General features: G+C 43.7%; 1 protein-coding gene across 3 annotated transcripts in view; it reads right to left on the reverse strand.

The window, feature by feature from the left end:
- Window positions 1-3,803: 3,803 nt before the first annotated feature.
- EPC1 (enhancer of polycomb homolog 1) overlaps window positions 3,804-18,290 on the reverse strand; it is a 127,579-nt gene continuing 113,092 nt past the window's right edge. For all 3 annotated transcript variants that reach the window (XM_063922080.1, XM_063922079.1, XM_063922081.1), the window contains exons 11-14: window positions 8,895-9,013; window positions 7,630-7,771; window positions 7,157-7,538; window positions 3,804-5,341 (exon numbers count right to left, since the gene is read on the reverse strand). In XM_063922080.1, the coding sequence (XP_063778150.1) occupies window positions 5,269-5,341; window positions 7,157-7,538; window positions 7,630-7,771; window positions 8,895-9,013 (716 nt within the window). In that variant the 3' untranslated portion in view covers window positions 3,804-5,268. The remainder of the gene's footprint in view (window positions 5,342-7,156; window positions 7,539-7,629; window positions 7,772-8,894; window positions 9,014-18,290) is intronic.

An 18,290-nucleotide genomic window follows, 5' to 3' on the forward strand; every position in this document is an offset into this window, starting at 1 on the left:
TTTTAGGAGGTTCCTGACTAGCTCGGATAACTCCCTGGCTTTCTCCTCCGGGAGAAACACCTTCTTTCTGGACTGTGTCCAGGATCATCCCTAGGAACAGAAGACAAGTCGTCGGAACCAGCTGCGATTTTGGAATATTGAGAATCCAATCGTGCTGCCGCAACACTACCTGAGGTAGTGCTACACCGATCTCCAACTGTTCCCTGGATCTCACCCTTATCAGGGAATCGTCCAAGTAAAGGATAACTAAAATTCCCTTCCTTCGAAGGAATATCATCATTACGGTCATTACTTCAGTAAAGACCCGGGGTGCCGTGGACCATCCCTACGGCAGCGTCTGAACTGATAGTGACAGTTCTGTACCATAACCTGAGATACCCTTGGTGAGAAGGGTAAATTTTGACATGAAGGTAAGCATCCTTGATGTCCCGAGACATCATGTAGTCCCCTTCTTCCAGGTTTGCAATCACTGCTCTGAGTGACTCAATTTTGAATTTGAACCTCTGTATGTAAGTGTTCAAAGATTTTAGATTTTAAAATCGGTCTCACCGAGCCGTCTGGCTTCGGTACCACAATAGTGTGGAATAATACCCCGTTCCCTGTTGCAGGAGGGGTACCTTAATTATCACCTGCTGGGAATACAGCTTGTGAATGGCTTCCAAAACTGCCTCCCTGTCAGCGGGAGACGTCGGTAAAACAGACTTTTGGAAACGGCGAGGGGAATACGTCTCGACTTCCAATTTGTACCCCTGAAATATTACCTGAAGGATCCAGGGGTCTACTTGCGAGTGAGCCCACTGCGCACTGAAATTCATTGAGAACGGGCCCCCACCGTGCCTGAACTTGTAAAGCCCTAGCGTCATACTGAGAGCTTGGCAGAGGCGGAAAAGGGTTTCTGTTCCTGGGAACTGGCTGATCTCTGCAGCCATTTTCCTCTCCCTCTGTCACGAGCAGAAAAGAGGAACCCTTTTGTCCGCTTGCCAACCAGGACTGCGCCTGATAATACGGCGTCTTATTTTGAGAGGCGACCTGGGGTACATTCCCTTTTTTTTTTTTTTTTTAAGGCAATACTTCCAAATGCCGTTTGGAATCCGCATCACCTGACCACTTTACTGGTATAATTGGACAACGCACTTATACTTGATGCCAGTCGGCAAATATTCCGCTGTGCATCATGCATATATAGAAATGCATCTTTTAATTGCTCTATAGGCAATAATATACTGTCCTTATCTAGGATATCAAATTTCCAGTCAGGGAATCCGACCACGCCAACCCAGCACTGCACATCCAGGCTGAGGCGATTGCTGGTCGAAGTATAACACCAGTATGTGTGTAAATACATTTTAGGACACCCTCCTGCTTTCTATCAGCAGGATCCCTAAGGGCGGCCATCTCCAGAGAGGGTAGAGCCCTTGTTCTTACAAGCGTGTGAGCGCCTTATCCCCCTAGGGGGTGTTTCCCAACGCACCCTAACCTCTGGCGGGAAAAGGTATACTGCCAATAACTTTTTAGAAATTATCAATTGTTATCGGGGGGAAACCCACGCATCATCACACACCTCATTTTATTTCTCAGATTCAGGAAAACTACAGGAAGTTTTTCCTCACCAAACATAATACCCCTTTTTTTGGTGGTATTTATATTATCAGAAGAGTGTAAACTTTTTCCATTGCCTCAATCATGCAATGTGTGGCCCTATTGGAAATCACGGTTGTCTCTTCACCGTCGACACAGGAGTCAGTATCCGTGTCGGCGTCTGTATCTGAGGTAACGGGCGCTTTAGAGCCCCTGTATGAGACGTCTGGACATGCACAAGCTGAGTAGCCGGCTGTCTCATGTCAACCACTGTCTTTTATACAAAGCTGACACTGTCACGCAATTTCAACAGTACATCCACTCAGGTGTCGACCCCCCAGGGGGTGACAACACTATTACAGACACTCTACTCCGTCTCCTCATCATTTTTCTCCTCATACATGTCGACACAAACGTACCGACACACAGCACACACACAGGGAATGCTCTGATAGAGGACAGGACCCCACTAGCCCTTTGGGGAGACAGAGGGAGAGTTTGCCAGCACACACCAGAGCGCTATATATATACAGGGATAACCTTATATAAGTGTTTTTCCCTTTATAGCTGCTGTATTGTTTATACTGCGCCTAATTTGTGCCCCCCTCTCTTTTTTAACCCCTTTCTGTAGTGTAGTGACTGCAGGGGAGAGCCAGGGAGCTTCCCTCCAACTGAGCTGAGGGAAAATGGCGCCAGTGTGCTGAGGAGATAGGCTCCGCCCCTTTCTCGGCATCCTTATCATCCGTTTTCTTGTATGTTTTGGCAGGGGTTAAATGCATCCATATAGCCCAGGAGTTATATGTGATGCATTTATTTTAGCCATAAAAGGTTTTCTATCGATTTATTGCGTCTCAGGGCGCTGCCCCCCCAGCGCCCTGCACCCTCAGTGACCGGAGTGTGAAGTGTGCTGAGAGCAATGGCGCACAGCTGCGGTGCTGTGCGCCTACCTTTATCTGAAGACAGAAAAGTCTTCTGCCGCCGATTTTTCCGGACCTCTTCGCTCTTCTGGCTCTGTAAGGGGGCCGGCGGCGCGGCTCCGGTGACCCATCCAGGCTGAACCTGTGATCGTCCCTCTGGAGCTAATGTCCAGTAGCCTAAGAAGCCCAATCCACTCTGCACGCAGGTGAGTTCGCTTCTTCTCCCCTTAGTCCCTCGATGCAGTGAGCCTGTTGCCAGCAGGTCTCACTGAAAATAATAAACCTAAACTAAAACTTTCACAAAGAGCTCAGGAGAGCCCCTAGTGTGCACCCTTCTCGTCGGGCACAGAAAATCTAACTGAGGCTTGGAGGAGGGTCATAGGGGGAGGAGCCAGTGCACACCAGGTGATCCTAAAGCTTTCTTTAGATGTGCCCTGTCTCCTGCGGAGCCGCTATTCCCCATGGTCCTTACGGAGTTCCCAGCATCCACTAGGACGTCAGAGAAAACACAAATCAGTGGAATAATTTAAAACTTGCAGCTCACCAATGGCTCCAACTAAACCACATGGCACGCAAACACTGGTGCAAAGAATGGGTGGAAATTGCAGTTCCTCAATCACAAAGCTGGGTACACACTTATCCGACCTGTATGCAGACCACCATAGCAGGCGATTCTGGTAAGCATACACAATTACTGATCAGATGCTCAATGTGCCTGCATTGACATCACAGCTAGGCGGACATTTGAATTTGCCTACTCAGTTGTGATGTCAGTCACCAGCGGTCACCTGCACACAGCCAGATGCGCAGATATATCAGGCATCTGCTGTGCTGCAGGGGCAACGCGGTATATCTGTGAATTTCTGAATCGTATTTAATCACAGATCGGTTGACTCAGCTTTGGTCAGTTCCAGGCATGAGAGTTCCTTGTACTTTATTACTGTTTTGTTCCCTCATCTCACAGTGTAAAGAGAACTACAAGACAGTGTTATGCTGCAAATACGATTGTGGAAAAACATTTTACAAACCTTTAAATATGAAACACAAAGCTTTATACATTTTACACTGCCTAAGCCATTGATTAGGTAAGGCGTTCTCTCCTGCTGCTGTGGAACTACAAGTCACAGCTGACATTGGTAGCTAGTATCACAACAAATGGAGAACAATATGCCTAACTCAGTGTAAGGTGTTGAATAACCTCAGGACAACACACACACAGAAGACAGGTGGCTTTAAATGACACAATATTGGATCTCAGTCATATATGAATAAAGAAATCCATAGCAACAGCTAAACACCACTCATTGATTAGTTTTATGTATTTTAATATTTTCCTTAATTTAGTGGGAGCTTTTCTTTCCTTCCATTTAAGAAACAAGTGCAGAACATTGAATTGAAATTGACAATGAACTTAGAGCAGAAATTAATACAGAAAAAAAGAAACATCACCACACATTTTGTTTGTCAACATGTAATGCCCTGGGTTTAATTTTGTGACAATTCATTCACAATGTATTTCCAGGCGGGATTAAAAACGTTAAGGATAATGTATGCCGGTGGACAGGGCATTCAAACTTCGGTACTGACAAAGCATTAGTAGTCTGTACAGTACCGTTCTCTTCACAGAAGAGAGCTCATATTTCCAAAGGAAGGCACCCGATAAGTTGTGGTTCTGGATCTGCAGCCTTTTGGAGTCGGAAAAAGGAAAAAAGCTGGCTGTTCTAGGAACTGGAATGATGATACACGTACAGCAATTACTGCATTCTTCTCCCTTATATCCTTTTTTTTTTTACTTCCTTAAGAACAAGTAAAGAATGAAGTCTTTAACAATTACACAATAAAAAAATATTTTTTAAAGTGTTTTTTCTATTTTTTTTCTAAAAAAAAAATAAAAAAAATAGGGCAGACAACATAAAAAAAAACCCTCCAGTTGAATGGACTCCATTTGCATACTTGATTTAACACTTTTTTGGTGTAGGAGGAGATGGGGCAGGAGGGTTTGTTTATAAAGCAGCAACAAAACCTTAGTGCCTGAAGTACCGGAAATCACCCACATGGCGTATAAGTGAATGGGGATGGGAAGATTCTAGAGACTTCATTATTATCTTGTAACTTCTGATATTAGGATAGGAAGATCCTAGTAGTACATTCCCCATTTATAAATGATGCCTTTTACTTAGATTCTGTATGTATGTCACCATTTCTTCACATGATACACAGAGAACTCAGGGACCCAGTGGGGAACCAAGTTATGTTATACCATTTACAAAATACCAAGGAGTCCACAGCTACCTAACACATTTACTACAGCACAGGAACCAATGAAGGTACAGTGTACAAAAACCTGTAAACACGGCACAATAAATAGATAAAACAGCAGGTCCCGCACCATGCACATGATGTGATGACACTTCTCATCTCTATACAATCTCACACTCTTACTTTGTTGCAGTTTGTTTCCAATTTTACCCCCCACAGTGCAAAGCATCACAAATGAACAGTTCTGTATTCAAGTAACATATATACAAGGGTATTACAAATATGCAGTACTGTACAGATAATTGCTGTATTCATAATTTACAGATGTTTATTCTTTCCTATTAACAGTACGAAAAAAAGAAATCAAAGCATGAGAGATGTGCGTTGCTGTCGAGTCCCCACAGCTGCCATGGAAACGCAGTCCGCCGCTTCCCACCATCCCTTGCATTCATAATGCTACTGATGCATAGCACCTAAACAAGTTCCCAAGGCTGCAGCCCCACTCCTGTGGAAACTACGTCACTTCCATAGCTACTGTGTTGTCTGTTATACTGTTCAATGCTGGCTTTTCTGTTTCATGGTTTTCCCTACAACAAAAGAAAAAAAGGCATTAATGAGACAGATTATATGGTGTATGTATAAAATAATGACTGAAAAGCAGCTGTGGGTGTAGTGGCTCTATGGCATTAGGCAGAAGAATTAGGAAATAACCCCTCCCCTACGTCAAGGTGGTGATAGATTGGGTTAAAAAGAGAAAAAAATAATGCAGAAGTGTACCAGCTGGAAACTAAAAATGGATACAGCCAAATAGAACTGTAATAGCAATTATCCACTCATCTATACCCCATTGTCTATATGCACCAGTGTCCCCTAATGGATGAAGGAGAAAAGGGCTGTATAAAATGATGCAATAGGGTGATTCTCCAGAAAGTGACCATAAAGTCTCGTGCATCACACACTTTTTCTTTTTCCCCCCCCTTTTAAACTGGTCTGTTAAGGAATTGTTATATGAAAAAACATAATTGCTTGGTAGCAATGCCTTACCCCAGTGGTTCTCAAACTGTGTGCCATGGCACCCTGGGGTGCCTTGGATTGGTGGTCCAGGACCAATTCCTATTATTTATGGTAAAAGGTAATAGGCAAAACCAGCGCTGGTGGCTGCCAATCAAACTATATGGACAAACAGAAGCAAATCCTGCCCCTCACCACATAACTGAGCCTAAGGATGACATATCAATACAATACACTTCATTTAAAATTTCTTTCTAAATTTCTCGGTAAGAACATTTTTTTACCTGGGGGTGCAGTGAAAAAAATTCTGATACTCTAGGGCACCGTGATTCAAAACAGTTTGAGAACAACTGCCTTACCCTATAACTTAAGACCCACTAAAATATGTATCTTGGAGAAGTAGGTCGTTTGAGTTTGTGTAGCTGTCCCGTGCATCACAGAGAATCGCCAAATAGTGTAATAGAGATCACTGCAGAACAAGCACATGTACATGTACATGTACATGTATATGCAGGGGCAGATGGGGTTGGAAGAAAAGCCCAGGAAATTTCAGAAGCAGCCTTAAATGGGATGAGAGGAGGGTGCAGTCCATGGAGTGGGTAGGTGCAAAAGGTTAACCTTTTTCTAGTTTGCACCTTCTTCTAGAGTCTAATAGGGGACTTTAACACAGTGCCAACACCGCCTCCACCTTTCATGGAGTGGGTAGGGTTCGATGGCATATCTAGTTGGGTCTGATGGAATATAAGGGGCATGTGGAAGGGAGTGATGGTATATAAGCACATATTAAGACATGAGAACATAAAAGAACATTAAAAACGTAGCAGACTAAGGGAGCGCCAAACTGAGACTGTCCCAAGTGACAGAAGCATAGCTTCACCTCTAGGTTTAGAGGCACAGATTGCAAACTAATACTAAAGGAGGAGGAGGTGGTGATGGCAAAAGTAAGCAAAGTACATGAGGGAAGAGGGCCCAGTTTGTGAGATCTTACCACCATCTACAGTGAAGGGGTTGTCTAGCAAGGTGACACAGAATTCAGAGTCAATTTGATGGGGCAAAAACAGTTACTAAATTGTTTATTTCTAATAAAGCCAGAGATGGCTTTGCCTCCCTCAATTCATGTAAAATGCACTGCTGTGTGGTCAACATTATAATTACACCCCATCCATTTTAAATACTCACAATTGCACTGTCACTCCGTGATACTCTGGCCCCCCTTGCCCTCCGTATAATTTTAATGGCTAACAAATTCACTGTTACATATCTCCTGCTATTAGTAGCTAGCATAATGCTGATGCGAGTGGCTAAAGCAGAGTACCCTCTAGAACAAAGCACACAAGTACAATGACTAAACAAACAGAGCACACATTGTGGCAAGTGTACGAGATATTTACCTTGGTACTCCATCCACAGAAGATGCTGCTGGAATCTTGGGTACCTGACAATTTGCTGCTGCAGCTGCAGCCAGCTTTAAGGCAGATGAGGGAACAGCACTTAAAGTCCTAGGTAAATGGCGTGCATTGAGGGTGTTTATAGAGTTTACAGTGGCAACGGAGGAGGGTACAGTTAATCGGATGTTATTCCCAATCAGAACCTGAGTTGTTGCAGAATTGGCAGCAGTTACTTGGTGACTCAGAGTGCTGTGGGAACTAGCAGTCTGTGTTATATTGGAAGGCTGTAGCAAGGCTGAACCAGTTGATGATGACGACGATGACTGACTTGTGTGTACGAGTGCTGCAGGTGTATTACTACTGAGGTGTAAGCCCTTGTATACTCCTATAAAAAAAATAAAACATACAAACAATGAACACCTATCAGAAAAGTCTCTCTGTGCAAAACAAAAAAACAAAACATATAGCTATCTAACCTGAGGCTTGAAGAATGCCATTCATTCCAATGCCAAGGACGACATCCTCCTTCATCTTGAAAGCCATCAGCTGTTCTGACGTTACCAAAGCTGTAACAGCAAACTGAGCGCTAGCAGAGTCTAATGTTTTGGAAACAAAACCCTAACAGGGAAAACAAGCTGTTAATATATTGTGAAAAGTGTGACATCACAACTATTTCAGTGCTGCAGAATCATAGAAACATAGAATTTGTCGGCAGATAAGAACCACTTGGCCCATCTAGTCTGCCCCCCCCCTTTTTTTTTTTTTTTATATTATTTTTTATCTCTAACCTTATTTGATCCTTATTTCTTTGTAGGGATATCCTTATGTCTATCCCATGCATGTTTAAATTGCTCTACTGTCTTAGCCTCTACCACCTCTGATGGGAGGCTATTCCACTTGTCCACTACCCTTTCTGTGAAATAATTTTTCCGCAAATTTCCCCTGAACCTTCCCCCCTCCAGTCTCAGTGAATCACTCTAACCAGCGATCATATCTAATCTGCTTTAGGACTGCAGCAACGGTAAGGGTAATGAGTACTGTATGTGCAAGAATCTTATTATGTGAAACTGCAGCACTTAATGTTTCCATTCTCTAATACACAGAGCTGCATTTATGCAAGGAATGAATAAGGCTAAGTGCATGGTGGGACCATTACACCCAAAGAGTGTTTTGCCTGCAATCAATCTTAGGAAAGGCAAGTTACTTTATCAGAGTTCAACATATTGAAGCTTTGTGTCTAAGTGCATCTGACAAAACGTCAATGTGACAGATACCCCATACCACTGTTTTGGAAGCTACTGCCTCCACTAGCTATGTATTCTTGCCAAAGTCTGCGAGCCTCACATGCAGACCCTTCTTCACTAACAAATCACAGAAGTGGACAGGTGATGGTCTCCTCCACGAGATCAGAGTATCTGATTGTGTAGCCAACGTTCAATCCCCGCCCACTTCACAACATGCAAACGCCAGGCAACTGCGCTGTAAAAAAATAGGTCTAAACAAAATATTAACCAGCCACAACCTCCTCGATTCAACAGGAATCAAAAGTTTTATACCAGGAAAAGCAATGGATTTTGATCTTACTTTGTATGGCTTCCACTACATATCAGAGCAACTACCAAACAACCAAATTCTTCTAAACCATCAGGATCGCCACAATAGCTGGGAAAGAAATCCTGGTGCATGCGTTAACTAAACCTATAGTTTGGCTACACAACATAATGCTGGATAACTGTATTACCTGTGAAGTGTTGGCAGAGGAAATATTATTTGCCTGCTGTTGATGTATTTGAGCAAGCTGTTGTTTCTGCATTAGTGCCAGTTGTTGTTGATGTTGCTGGTATTGTTCGGCTGTAAATGCTGACAATAAAAAGGGCTGTATTAGAATAGGTGACCATTGCAGTCTTAAAAAAATAATAGAACAACATATCAATAAATCTCTATTGCAGAATACCAGCGCAAAATGACTGACAAGGACATAACTAAATTAATGACGAGGCAGCAATTAAAAATCAGTCTGTGAAATTTGGATCTTTATGGCTCTTAAAGAAACCAAAATGTGTCCAACCCAAACTTACAGGCCGCTACAGAAAGGGAACTTTTTTAAGATAAAAATAAATAAAAATGCAGCAACAAAAACACTAAAAAGATATTTACCAATACCAGATATTTACCACAAACACCACTATTCAGCTACTACATCCAAAAACTGCTGTCACCATCTTACTGCCCCAGATAAAACGTGCTCATTTAATTTATCATTAATTTATTAGCTTTAGTCTCTGCCAATCATTTCCAAACCACTATCAAAAAAACACCACTCTTTAACAAATCTTCATACTTCCCATTATAAATTCACACTTAAAACAAAACTTACTTTGCTGTCACTGTAAGGTTTGTTTTGGTCTTATTTATTTATTACCAGTTATTTATATAGTGCACATATATTCCGCAGCACTTCACAGAGAATATTAGCCCATTCACATCAGCCCCTGCCCCAGTGGAGTTTACAATCTATATTCCCTATCACATGTACACACAGACACATTCACTAGGGTTAATTTTGTTGGGAGCCAATTAACCTACCAGTATATTTTTGGATTGTGGGAGGAAACCGGTGTACCCGGAGGAAACCTACACACGCACAGGGAGAATATACAAACTCCACAAAGTTAGGGCCATGGTAGGAATCGAACCCATGACCTCAGTGCTGTGAGGCAGTAATGCTAACCATTACACCATCCATACTGCATTGCATAACTACAAAAACAGACTCCCAACTGACTTTTCAAACATTTGAATCTCCCCCTAAATCTTTATGCGCATGGCCAGCTTAACTAATAGAAACATAGGGCGAGATTCAAACATTTACCCCCTCCACCCGCACCCGGTCACGCCCGCCGTCAGCTATTCAAATTTCTCTGTCGAAGGGCGTGATATCATCCCTGCTAACTACCCCCGTTTGGGCATCCAAACAGGACTTTTCACATCGCAGTGGGCAATTCAATATCACCTCACAATCTCCATTCACTTTAGTCGGTAGATCGGGTGCGATATATCAATTGAATATCGGCCATAAAATCTGACTGCAAATAAGATACACTTGGTCAATCTAGTCTGCCACAACATGTGTATATGCACACATACTGTACACTTGGGTTAATTTGTCGGCACGCCAATTAACCTTCTGCTATAATTTTGAATTGTGGAAGGCAACTGGGGGAAACCCACGCAAGCACAGGGAGAATATACAAACTCCACACAGTTAGGGCCATGGTAGGAATCTAACCCAGAGCTTCAGTGTTGTGAGGCAGTAATGTTAACCGTTACACCGTCCATACTTCCCTCTGATCTGAGCCTCATCTGTATTCATGACTTGCAGCCATTTCTGGCTGCAAGATTAATTTTGTTGGTTGTAGTGGAAGGATAGATGTGTCCTCCTATACTTCTGTCACAGTCGCCCTTCTTGGCGAGCGAGGTCCCTTGTATGTCGGCTTGTGCAGATGTCTTTCAGGTGAATGTGCATCTTAGTTGCAGAAATTAAACTACTGGATGTGACAAAACTGCTTAACGTGACTGCACTGAGTAATTTTATATGCGACCCTTGTACATCATTATGTGCAAATAAGTTGGATCTCAACTGCTACGATGCATCGGCCACAGATATTTCATGCCAAGTTCCGTTGTACTTCATCTGAGACTTAATAAATACATATTTAAAACTATTTCCTGTGAGCTTGTAGTCACAGCTCAGCATCTCTGGTAGAGATTCAGTGGTGTTTTGCGGTGTCTGCAGTGAGATGTTGCTACAATACACCTCTTGGCGCAGCTCACACGGCATGATGCAATGAGGCCAAGTGCATGATGACACTTCTGTAATAGGACTTTCCAACCCTTGAACATACTGACCTAGCAGGGTGTAGTATGGCTGACCAGCGGGCAGCATACCGACGCCAGGATCCTGGCAGCATACCGGCAGGGGGGGGAGGGGCAAAAGTGCAGCAAGCTGCGCTCACCACACTGTTCTATTCCCAATCTATGGGAAATAGACCCTGTTGGTCAGCATGCTGACCGCCAGGATAGTGAGGGGGCGGGATGTTGGGGAAGATCATGTGACTGTCAGTCTCCTGACCGCTGGTCACATGAATACCACCCACCTAGCACACTGGCAACTACAATTTGCACCCACAACATGCTAGACCTTCCTGTACAAGTACAAGCATGTGTACAAAGGGCAAACACCAGCCTTTTATAGCTGCCGTGGCAACAGCTGTGCATTATACAGACTGAAATCTCTGGTATGACAATGCACTGTAATGCTCATAGGGAGAGATTAAAATCTCCACCCCCCCTTACTTGCCCGCTGTACTGCTGACGGGCGCGTCAAGTTAATTTCAGCTCACTACCCCTGTTGGGTAGCAAGCTGAAATGCATGTAAAGAAACCTGTTTGGACGGCCAAATGGGTCTTTTGACGCTCACGCCCATTACTTTAGTCGGGTTTAGCAGGATTAGGTGCTTTGCGCACCTAAACCAGAGTGTAATGGGCACAACAGGGGTGATAAATGAGGGCATTTGAATAACGCCCCTCGATCTCCCGTCACTTTAGATGGGAGGTCGGGGATGCGATTACATTTGAAATCCCCCCACAATGTCACTAACGACATTAGTACCAGCATAAACACACATGAAAATGGTTAAATGTTTAAAAGCTCAATTGTATGTCATAAACAATATTGATAAGTCATACTAAAGCAAAAGTATACAGCCTGTGAGGATAGCCTGCTCAGAAACTAATAGATTGTGCTCAAAACCTAAAGACAAGTCCAAGACCATAAATGGGAAAAATAACGAAAACCATTCAATTACTAGAGCTGCATGTTTGCTTAATACTCAAACTCTATTGATCTATACAAGTGATACATAGCAGGGCATGTTTATTTCTCCATCCCCATTATCATGATCTTGTTCCCTGGAGTAAACTAATCTCACAACATTATATAAAGCAATTACAATGCCCAATCTGTTCACAATAACGTACAGCTGTCAGATGACTATAGGGGTTGGGTATGGCTTACCGGCGACCAGGATCCCGGCCGCAAAATGCCAGCGGGGAATGGCAAGCGCCACAAAGTCCCTTGCGGACTTGGTGGCGAGCGCATTCTAATCCCACTCTATATGTCGTGGACACCCACGAGTGGGAATAGTCCCTGTTAGTCGGCATGCCAACTGACAGGATTTGGAGCAGGCGGGATGTAGGGGGTCGGTATTGTTACAGGCAGTCTCCTGACCGCCGGTCACATAACTACATCACGACTATAGGGAGCAGATAAGCATGACCTAGCAAAACCTGCACAGTTTATAAACATAAGTTTTAATAAGGTACAGGCAAATACCATACACAAATGTTCACTTAAAAGTATCAGCTGTTGGTAGCAACAAGTGGAATTGGCATATGAGCAGGTTGGTAACTACTGGTAACCTTAATACCGTGAAAAGACAACATCTAGCTAATCTGGATATATACCAGGGATGATTGTACCAAAACCGATCTCCCATCAAAAGTGATTGATACCAGCTAGTCGCGCCCATTAGTGTCTGGTTTAGCCGCATAAAGCAGCAAAACCAGACTGGACACGATCGTGAACAGGTCACTTTCCAAACACCTGATCACGGCAGACAGAAACAATTGAGTGCGCAGGAGTGACAGCTGCCGGCGCTAACAATTGAATTACCCCAATTGAGCACTTAAAAAAACTGGTCTAGTGGGAACATTTCATTAAAAATAAATGTTAGACATTGAAAAAAAATTGTTCAGAATAAATAACCTCTACTTCTTATAGGCCCTACACACACCGATTTTTTGAAAGATATGAACGATCTCATTCATAAATGAACGAGAACTCGTTCATATCTTTCAGTGTGAAGGCTCCAGCGATGAACGATGCGCGGCCCCGCGCTCGTTCATCGCTGGTCCCCCGTCGGCTGTGCATGCAGGCCAATATGGACGATCTCGTCCATATTTGCCTGCACTTCAATGGAGCCGCGCGACGGGAGGAGTGAAGAAACTTCACTCCCCCCGTCACTGCCCCCCCGCCGCCGCGTCGCTCGTCGGCCGTATCCGCCGTCGGGCAGCTCGGCGGCGGGTCGGCCAGTGTGTAGGGCCCCTTACAGTTACAATTTAGAAAAGGCCTTTAACAAAAAATAAAAAAAAATAAAAATAATAAATAAATAGAGGGAGAGAGGACAATGTACCTGTATGGTTATAGAATGCGCTCAGTTGGATAATTCATTTGCAAACTACATGTTGTAAAATAAAAATACCCAGGCTGCCTTCACAGAATGTGTAATTTGCATCAATAGTGTCAATAAAATAATCCTGTGACCCTGGGTGAGGTTATTTTCCAATGGTATGGACAGGCCCTATGGAAAAAAGGTTTAGAACAGGGCAAGTGACTGTATCACGCTCTGTTTGACCACATGCGGGTATGAACAAATGAAATTGTTCAGTGATCATGTTCCTTGGAGTTGTGTGGCCAGTGTTATATCTATATGGAAAGGCTTGAGGAAGATGGTCAGACTAACTAACTGGTATACATGGATAAGTGCTCTGCACAATAATCAATGACCCTAGGGAAGAAATACACTGCATGGCACCTTTGTAATGAAGTAGATAACCTTACGTGCGGTATCAAATTGTTTAAAAAGATTTTCACACATTAGCTTGGGAACTCTATACGGTGCAAGTTTGTCAAGTTCCTCTGATGAGTGTCCGGAGCTATTTAATTGTCTGAGCTGTAAATCCGCGCTAACCAGTGAACCAGGGCTAGTCGTGCTATAATCTTGCCCAGCACTTAAGTAGGAAAATGCACCGGGTACAGCTCCGAGTACTCACACTGAATTTAATTCCCCCTAGGGTCTTTTTAATCCACTACATGACCAAATAGAAGAGCGTTACATGGAAGCAGAGTTAGTAATAATCAGTATTATTGGCTCTAAAAACATCATAAAAAAATAAATAAAAATCCTTTGTAAGATTCTGTAACTGCCTACATTGAAAGGATGCAATTTTGTGGTGTAGTAAGACAGAAAGCATTAGCCAGACACCATTGGTCATGTCTCAATAGCTATATTTCGAGGGGATATTCACAAACTAATACTATTGGAAGATTGTTGTTGACCACAGTAGAGTGCGAGCTGAACTGTAATGCTCTGCAAGTCATTTGTATCGCAACTTATGACAATATTTGTAACTCTTTCAATAAACAGCTAGCACATCCTCTGAATGTCACTTCATTACGAGCCTTAGAACTCGCTCTCAAATGCACTCAGTAGAGATACTTTCAATTTTAACAGCCTGATAATTTCATTTTTTCATATGGAAATGATGAGTGTAAGAAAAAAGGATTACAGAAAAACATTCAACCTAACAAAAATTCATCATACAATCATAAAACAAATATACTTGGCTAATCTGCAATTATGTGTTGGTAGAGGTAATATAGGACATAATTGAAAAGCATTGTTTACATCAAGCAAAAGACTAGTTATGTACAATTGGGGCTCAATAATATTGGAAGCAAACAGAATAGATGACCGAGGAACTTTGCAATCAGAAGAGTAAAGGTGCATGCACACTGGGCGATTTTGCCCAGCGTGTAAGCACAACGATGATCGCTGACATCGCTGGGCTGAAAATCACTCAGTGCATACACACTGAGAGCTTTTCCCCCCTGCCCAGCCATGTCAGCGGGGGTGAGCGGCTTTCCAATAGCAGGACGCTATGGAAAGCCGCTCACCCCGCCGTTCATCTACTGGTAATACCAGTAGACCAACGGCTGCCGCCAGCGATGAAGCGGGAGCGCGCATTAGCTCTCATCGCTTGTGTATACACACTGGGCAGCTTTGAGCTGAAAGCAGCTCAACACACCAAAAGTGAGCGGCTTTTAGCTCAAAATCGCTCAGTGTGTATGGGCCTTAAGAAGCATATAAAATGGTCATGCTCCTCCCCACATGAAGTCTGAAAACCACAGGGAACATCCACCTGGAATGCATAATATTTATTATGATCACATATTTAAAAAGTAAAATAAAATTTTAATTTGGTACAGATGTTTTCCTACTCCTACAGTAGTTTGGACGACCAAAGCAGGACTTTAGACATGTTTAGCAGTTTTACGCAGAAAAACCCTGTGTGTTTGGGTGCCTAAACACAATTGAACATGGACAATTGTTTGGCCATCTAAACAGTCCATCTTAGACAGGAAAATCAGACGCCCCCAAAACAATCGAATTCCCACTAATGAATATATAACACACATTGTATATTATACACAATCATATTTATGCCTTATTTCTTATTTTGAAAAAAAAAAAAACCCAACACCATCTGCAAACCAATTTCAAAGATAGCAAGGTTGGCTGGTTTAAACCAAAATAGGATTTTGGTACTTACCAGGTAAATCCTTTTCTTTGAATCCATAGGGGTCACTGGAGTACTCTTGGGATATGGACGGGCTTCCGTAGGAACACAGCACTGAATATTTAAATTTAGTAACACTCCACCCCTCCATATCCCTGAGCACTTACTCAGTGTTTTTTACTGAGCCGAACAGGAATTAAGAGAGGTTAATAATGGAGTATTACATATAACATAACTGACAATAACGAAGTTAACCCATAACGTTACTGACAACTAACAACTAACAGTTGACACCCTAACCAGCACTTGTAACTTGAACCAGTCGGTGAAAATGTGTTACCATAAGATCCTCAGAACTAACCCCAAGTAAGTAAACTGCTCTGGGTGGGCGTCCAGTGACCCCTATGGATTCAAAGAAAAGGATTTACCTGGTAAGTACCAAAATCCTATTTTCTTTTTCATCCACTAGGGGTCACTGGAGTACTCTTGGGACGTACCAAAGCTTCCCCCGTGGGCGGGAGAGCAGTTTGGCACTTGTAACACTAGGCGGCCAAAGCTAGATGCTGATGCCGCAAAAGTATCAAACTTGTAAAAGCGCACAAACGTGTGCACTGAAGACCATGTAGCCGCCCGGCAAAGCTGCGTCGCAGAAGCCCCACGACCAGCTGCCCATGAAGTTCCCACAGAACGTGTGGAATGAGCGGTTACTGACGTAGGCGGTTGTAACCTAGCATGAAGGTAAGCCTGGCGTATGGTCAGTTTTATCCATCTGGATAAAGTTTGTTTAGATGCTGGCCAACCCATCTTGGCAGCATCATAGAGAACAAATAACGTATCCGTCTTACGAACTGAAGACGTTCGGGTTACATAAACGCGTAACGCACGAACCACATCCAGAGTTCCAGACTGTGCTGTCAACACAGGAACTACTATTGGTTGATTGATGTGAAAAGATGACACTACCTTTGGTAAGAAGGCGGGATTCGTCCGAAGTTCCGCTCTGTCATCATGAAACACCAAATACGGTGGCTTGCATGACAAGGCACCCAAATCCGAAACACGCCTTGCCGAAGCTAAGGCTAAGAGAAAAATTGTTTTCCAAGTGAGAAACTTTATATCCACTTGTTGTAAGGGTTCAAAATATGAAGACTGTAAGAACTCCAAAACCAGATTCAAGTCCCATGGCGCTGTAGGTGGAATGAAAGGAGGCTGTACCCTGATTACACCTTGGAGAAAGGTGCGTATAGACGGCAATAGAGCCAATCGTCTTTGAAAGTAAATTGACAAAGCAGATACCTGCACCTTTAGTGTAGATAAACGCAAACCTCCATCTAAGCCTGATTGTAGAAACAACAAAAGGCGGCATAACTTGAAAGCTGATGTCGGAAATTTCCGAGCTTCACACCAACCTATATAGGCACGCCATATTCTGTAATAATGAGCTGCCGTAACCGGCTTCCTAGCTCGTAACATGGTTGGTATAACTGAATCTGGAATGTCCTCTCTTTTTAAGAGGGCGGTCTCAACAGCCACCCCGTCAAACGCAGCCGCGCTAAATCGGGGTAAAGAAAAGGACCCTGTTGTAACAGGTCTGGACGTATCGGGAGCGGCCACGGATCGTCTGCGAGTAATCCTCGAAGATCCGAGAACCAAGCTCTCCGAGGCCAATGAGGCGCCACTAGTATGACTGTGAGCGACTCTCTTTTGATCCGTTTTAGCACCAGAGGGAGCAGCGGAAACGGTGGAAACAGATACACCAGACTGTACGGCCACGCGACAGTGAGAGCATCCACCGCGACTGCCTTTGGATCTCTTGTTCTGGACACATACTGGGGCGTTTGATGATTGTGTCGAGATGCCATCAGGTCCACCTGAGGATAACCCCATCGCTGAACCAACATGTGAAACACTTCTGGATTTAATGACCATTCGCCTGGGTGAAGATCCCGACGACTGAGATAATCCGCTTCCCAGTTGTCCACTCCCGGAATGAACACGGCCGACAATATCACCTGGTGGTATTCTGCCCAATTGAGGATTCGAGCTACTTCCCGCATTGCCATGCGGCTTCTCGTTCCTCCTTGTTTGTTGATGTATGCGACCGCTGTCGCATTGTCCGACTGCACTTGGACAGGCTGAGAGCGAACCATGTGCACCGCTTGTCGTAGCGCATTGAAAATCGCGCGGAGTTCTAGAACATTTATTGACAGCAATTTTTCGTGATCCGCCCAGAGACCCTGGAGCTGACAATTTTGAATTACCGCTCCCCAACCTCTGAGACTGGCGTCCGTAGTTAGAATTATCCAATTGCAAACTCCGAACCGTCTTCCTGCGGTTAAATTGTGTTCCTTGAGCCACCATAGCAGAGAAACTCTTGCTATTGGTGACAACCTCACTCTGTGGTGAATCTGCAGATGCGAGCCCGACCACTGGGCAAGCACGTTCAGCTGAAATGGACGAGAGTGAAATCTCCCGAACTGAAGCGCCTCGAAAGCTGCCACCATTGTGCCTAACAGGCGAATGCACAAGTGTACCGACACTGTGCGTGGTTTGAGTACTAATTGTACTAGATGGCGTAGCATTTGTACTTTCTGTTGTGGTAGGTAAATCCTTTGATTGACCGTATCGAGAATCATACCTAGGAACTGAAGGCGTTGAGACGGAATCAGATGTGATTTCTTGAAATTGACAATCCAACCGTGGTGAACCAATACATT

This window comes from Pseudophryne corroboree, chromosome 5 (genome assembly GCF_028390025.1).
Source record: "Pseudophryne corroboree isolate aPseCor3 chromosome 5, aPseCor3.hap2, whole genome shotgun sequence".
NCBI lineage: Eukaryota > Metazoa > Chordata > Amphibia > Anura > Myobatrachidae > Pseudophryne > Pseudophryne corroboree.